This window comes from Benincasa hispida, chromosome 1, assembly GCF_027475165.1.
Source record: "Benincasa hispida cultivar pf3 chromosome 1, pf3_genome.v1.1, whole genome shotgun sequence".
In the NCBI taxonomy this organism is placed as follows: Eukaryota; Viridiplantae; Streptophyta; class Magnoliopsida; order Cucurbitales; family Cucurbitaceae; genus Benincasa; species Benincasa hispida.
In genome coordinates, this window is record NC_143478.1 from 33,804,841 (window position 1) to 33,809,590 (window position 4,750).

The 4,750-nt window shown below is 36.6% G+C and overlaps 1 protein-coding gene across 1 annotated transcript; it reads right to left on the reverse strand.

The window, feature by feature from the left end:
• Window positions 1-210: 210 nt before the first annotated feature.
• Window positions 211-4,207, reverse strand: LOC120072195 (Got1/Sft2-like vescicle transport protein family). Its single transcript, XM_039024605.2, has 6 exons — window positions 3,963-4,207; window positions 3,818-3,871; window positions 1,453-1,526; window positions 1,056-1,173; window positions 687-745; window positions 211-516 (listed from the first exon to the last, which is right to left on the reverse strand). The coding sequence occupies exons 1-6, from the start codon at window positions 4,062-4,064 to the stop codon at window positions 438-440; spliced, it is 486 nt and encodes a 161-aa protein (XP_038880533.1). The 5' UTR covers window positions 4,065-4,207; the 3' UTR covers window positions 211-437.
• Between the last annotated feature and the right edge of the window lie 543 nt (window positions 4,208-4,750).

Below are 4,750 nucleotides of genomic sequence, written 5' to 3' on the forward strand. Positions count from 1 at the left end.
GAAAAAGTGGATGTTGTTGCTAACCTGGACAATTGATTCACTTTTGCTGATTTTGGATATGAGGTTTAATGGGCTTCAACAGATAGTAAGATGAAGCTTATTGCATGATGATTGGGCTTCCTACTTCCATTCTAAACTTTCTGACTTTGTTTTACCTGGAAAATACTTCCCATTGAGATATAAAGATAGAGAGACGTACCTAAGTTAATATGGCGAAAAGAATGTTGTTATATTTAGAAAATTAGCAAAAGCATTGAACTGGCTTTTTGGATTATACATTTATGTGGACAGACTCAACTTTGACCAAAAAACAAAAACAAAAAATAAAAATAAAACAAATCTCCAACTGGTCTTGTGCTCACTAAAATGTAAAAACAACAAAGACAAGACGATTTCAGATCTTGAAGACACTGAATCATCATCGCAAGTTTCATCGTCTATAGTTCTGTGTCACAAAATCGGATCATCAATTCAGAGACCATCCTCCGGGCAAAAGGAATATAGCTCAAACTATACCTGGAACATGATAAACCAAGAAAGTCATGGCCTAATCTAGTTTAGATGCAAGAAGAGTTTCGCAAGATATGATTGAACACATTTCATCGAGTGGAAAAGCCTCTTCATCCTCTAGTTTTAAATGAAACTTGAATTGAATAGAGGAATGCCAACGATAGAGGTAAACATACCATATTAGTGCACATATCTCGCTTATCATAGCAATCACTGTCAAGATCTTATTGTGTATCTGAAAAATGAAATATGAATAGCAAGGAAACTCATTTAGAAGACTAAATATGAGGCATTATCTGTTTGCAGAAGTCTATCCTAGGTTGATATGACATTCTGATACATTACATGATTAATTTGTCAAAGAAAAACAATGCTAAAACTGTATTTGGGAACCTTGTGGAACAGATGCAGAGGGACCTAATAGGAAATGCCATTAGTATTGTGTTCCACAGATTATGTGAAGATTGTTTATTGAATATCTTAATGCATCAGTAATTTAAGTCTGCTTCCACTTATAGTACCATATAGTCAGAATCGTAACTTACCCAGAGAGCACATATAAGACCTAGAACAACACATCCCAGGTAAATGGCTGTCGCATATATACGAACAGAATCAAACATCATTCTTATTTGTTGCCCAGGTCCAAAGAGGAAGGCTGTGCTGCCAAAAAGATGCAATTTAGAATATTAATTCCTCAAGGAAAAGGAACAATACAGTGAAAATACATTAAAAGTTTTCCCCCACGATTATCTTCCTTTTGTTTATAAACAAATGAACTTCTTGAAGGAAATGTATGAGATAGAAGATTACAAAAAGTATTCGATGCAAGCCAGTATGCAGTGAAAGTGAACAAAAGTGATCCTCAAAATAATACTTCTTAACTGCTGACATATGTAGAATGTAACAACAACGACTGCTTTCTAATTTAATTGGTTGTACCTTCCGACTGCCAAAACATTGCCAAATGTAAAAAGTACAGCAAATTTGAGTGGCTTAGCAAAAACAAGCAATGACTGCAAGAAGAAGAAAATGTAGCAAACAGATCAAATTTCTCACTTAACGCAGTTTCAGATTACGAGCAAAATAGAAGTCAATGGAGCCGATATGTTGATCTAGAATCATAGAAATCCAAATGGAACTTCAGATAAAAGAAAAAAAATATATCACCGATGAAGAAAAAAATAAGCAATGAACAAAATCATCAATCAATACCGAAGGGTGAAAGAGTAAAACACTAGTATACGAAAATTAGTCTGCAAAATGTGTATGTGTGTGTGTATATGTATATATATGTATATGTGTGCATATATATTATTAGAAATTCGGATGTATTCATCACAAAAAACACGGCCTAGGAACATAAAGGAAAGGAGGTGCCCTCACAATTGACAACTGTACCATCCCAGCCTCCGAATTTTGGAGGATTTCAGCTATGCTATAAAAAAAAAACCTTGTGTTTAAGGCTCCATATCGATGATGTAATTTGTACTAAATTACAAAATCCATCAAAAGCAAGTGACTTATATTTGAAGATCCTTCTGCTTCATTCTTTCCAAAGCTTCCACACATGCGCACGGGCGACACATCTCCAAAAAAATTCTCACCCTTCCTTTCAGGCTCTACCTATTCAAGGCTTCAATAAGCCAATCTTCCATCTTCTCGGGTAGACAAGAGCATAAACCAAAAGCCTTAAGAAGCTATTCCCATCCCCTCAAAGAAAAAGAGCATCTGAGGAAAAGATGCTCAATGTTTTCTTCTCATTTTAGGCACAAAAAACAAACTGAAGGTGCATGCTGTGGTTCCTAAGCTTTCTTGAGCATTCAAGATTTTGTGGCTAAGACTCCAGAGGAAGACTTTTATCTTCTTTGGAACATCAAACTCAGCATAATCATAGGGCCTTAAGTTTTTTGACTAGTTTTGGTTAATTTAATAAAGGCAGAGCGAGAAGAAAACACTCTAGACTTTTTGAGGGACCAAAAAGCTTTGTCAACTCCACCCCCCAATCTACTACTGTCAATTGCCTGCGATATATTATGTTTTTGACAATTAACTATAACTCTTGAATAGTCCCATTGTTTACTGATTATGATAATTCAATAATGAAGAAAATTTTAGTTTGTGAAACCTGAATTCACTAGTACCCCGCAAGATTGCTTTTACTGCATTAATCCATATGGTTTTATCTTTCTTGTCAAGTCTGCAGCTCGATAACAATTGGATAATATCCTCTGTCTTTGACTGACTCCCAAGTGCACTGCATTTTATTAAGTGGAGCTTTGCAACATAGCTTACAGTTAATAATAGATAAAGAATAGGTGGTCTTGTTTCTTTTCTTCTTTGCAAAAAAGGACGAACTAACTTGGTTTTAAAACCAAATTTTCTCCTTTGAAACCCTCCCATCAACTGAATTTTCACCCTCATGACATAATGTCCACACAAAGAAGTTGACTTCTTTTTGGCTTCTTTCCCTCCAGATTGGTGCAGACAACTCCTTGCTCAATTGCCCAATGCCCATTTCTGGTTCAGTTAAGCTCTTAGTGGTTGTCATGTTCCAATTCCAAGGATATCCTCCCAAGCTTCACCTATGGTCATTTTCTACCTGGTGAAGCTACAAACAACCTTCAAAATATTGCCAACAGTGATTACTCCCCTGCCTAGCAGTCTCTCTAGAATAAGATTTTCCTTCGATTTGCCACCTCAATACTAGTGAATGCCTCCATAAATCATCTCAGTTTTGTAATATTGGAAGACGAACTTTGAAAGCAGTAGCACCTAACCCTCCTTACTGGTAAAACAACCTCTTACTCTCCCATAAATACCGGATAGAATCTCATTCCACATTCCATCAGAGTCAGTAAAAAGTCGCAATATCCATTTGATAATTAAGGTGCATTTTTCTTCCTTATATCCCCAATCAAGATTCCTCCATTTTCAATTGGTAGAAACAGTCTCCCAATTGACCAAGCGACTTAATTTTTCTTTGGGACCCCCTTTATAGTTCTTAGAATGAATTCCTTAGCTTTCTATCCAAATTCGATACCACATTCCTTCTTTGTTGTGTTTGTCAATTTATACTTGAAGCCTCAAGGGCCAACCAGTGGATAGTTAGAGAATGTAAATCTAAATTAAATCCCAAAATAATCAATGGATACAGAGAAAACCCAAATTACCAGTCATACCCAGAGCATAACTTGAGACCCAAATCCAGAATAATCATCAAAGTTCCCCATAAACACGAGATGCATAAAACATAAAAGAAAGTGAAATTGTGTTAAATGTAGAAGTGGCTTAAAAATGTTCATACCAAAATCATGCAAACCACGCCCCCCGTCAAGCAGCCTCCAAAAGCGTACAGTCTCTGTTCAGAAAATAAGAAGAAGAAACAAAAGTAGAGGAAAAACCCATAAAAATTTCTATCAGGGGAGCTTTGTGATCGTTGTTTGAAGTACCTGTACAGGAGTTAGAGAGCATAGATCTTCTGAATCTTCATCCAATAAACTCTGACCATGCTCTTCGTCGTCGACGAATACGCCTCGGCTGAGCTTCCACATTTTGAAAGAGATTCAGAATTGGGAGTGAGCTCACGTGGTCTTGTTTCGACTTGTGGAATCGTGATTGATCGTCTCGTCGATAAACTAAACCCAGACAAATCACCCTATAAAAGCAACTTTATATTACAAATGGCAATTTCATTGTTTTTTTAGTCTAAAGATGGAATGGAATTTAATTACCGCTCAACCAAACTAATTTGTAGAAGTGTTCAAAAAATCCGGTAATCCGATCAACTGAGACTATCCAACCCAAATGTAAGAGTTGGATTGGGTTAAAAATGTTAAAAAAAATATCGAATTTGGGTCGGGTCTCGGGTTATCCCATTTCAAGGTCGGATCGACCCAACCCGACCCGACCCGAATATATATATATATAATGAAATAAAAGTTAAAAGGGTCGCAATAATTGTTCCCTCGTACCGCCTATTGCACGCCATCTAGAGGAGTTTTTTTCTTTTATATATATATATATATGGAAAAAAAAAAAAAACATAATTGTTCCCTCCGTGCACTTGAAGAAGTAACGAAGTTCAACTTCAAACCCTCGCCGCGCCATCTATATTTCGGAAATATTATCTCCCTTATATTTCCCTCGTCGCATCGCCTACGGTTGCTCCCTCGCCAGTCGACCGCCGCTTCCTACATCCACAAAAATCAAATCCTTCAATAGAGAAGGATTAAGAAAG

Coding starts and splice junctions, on each gene's coding strand:
- LOC120072195 (XM_039024605.2), bottom strand. CDS start 4,064: ATGTGGAAGCTCAGCCGAGGCGTATTCGTCGACGACGAAGAGCATGGT. Junction 1,527..3,817: donor GCGTGGTTTGCATGATTTTG/GTATGAACATTT, acceptor TTCTTCTTGCAG/TCATTGCTTGTTTTTGCTAA. Junction 517..686: donor GAGATATGTGCACTAATATG/GTATGTTTACCT, acceptor ATCATGTTCCAG/GTATAGTTTGAGCTATATTC.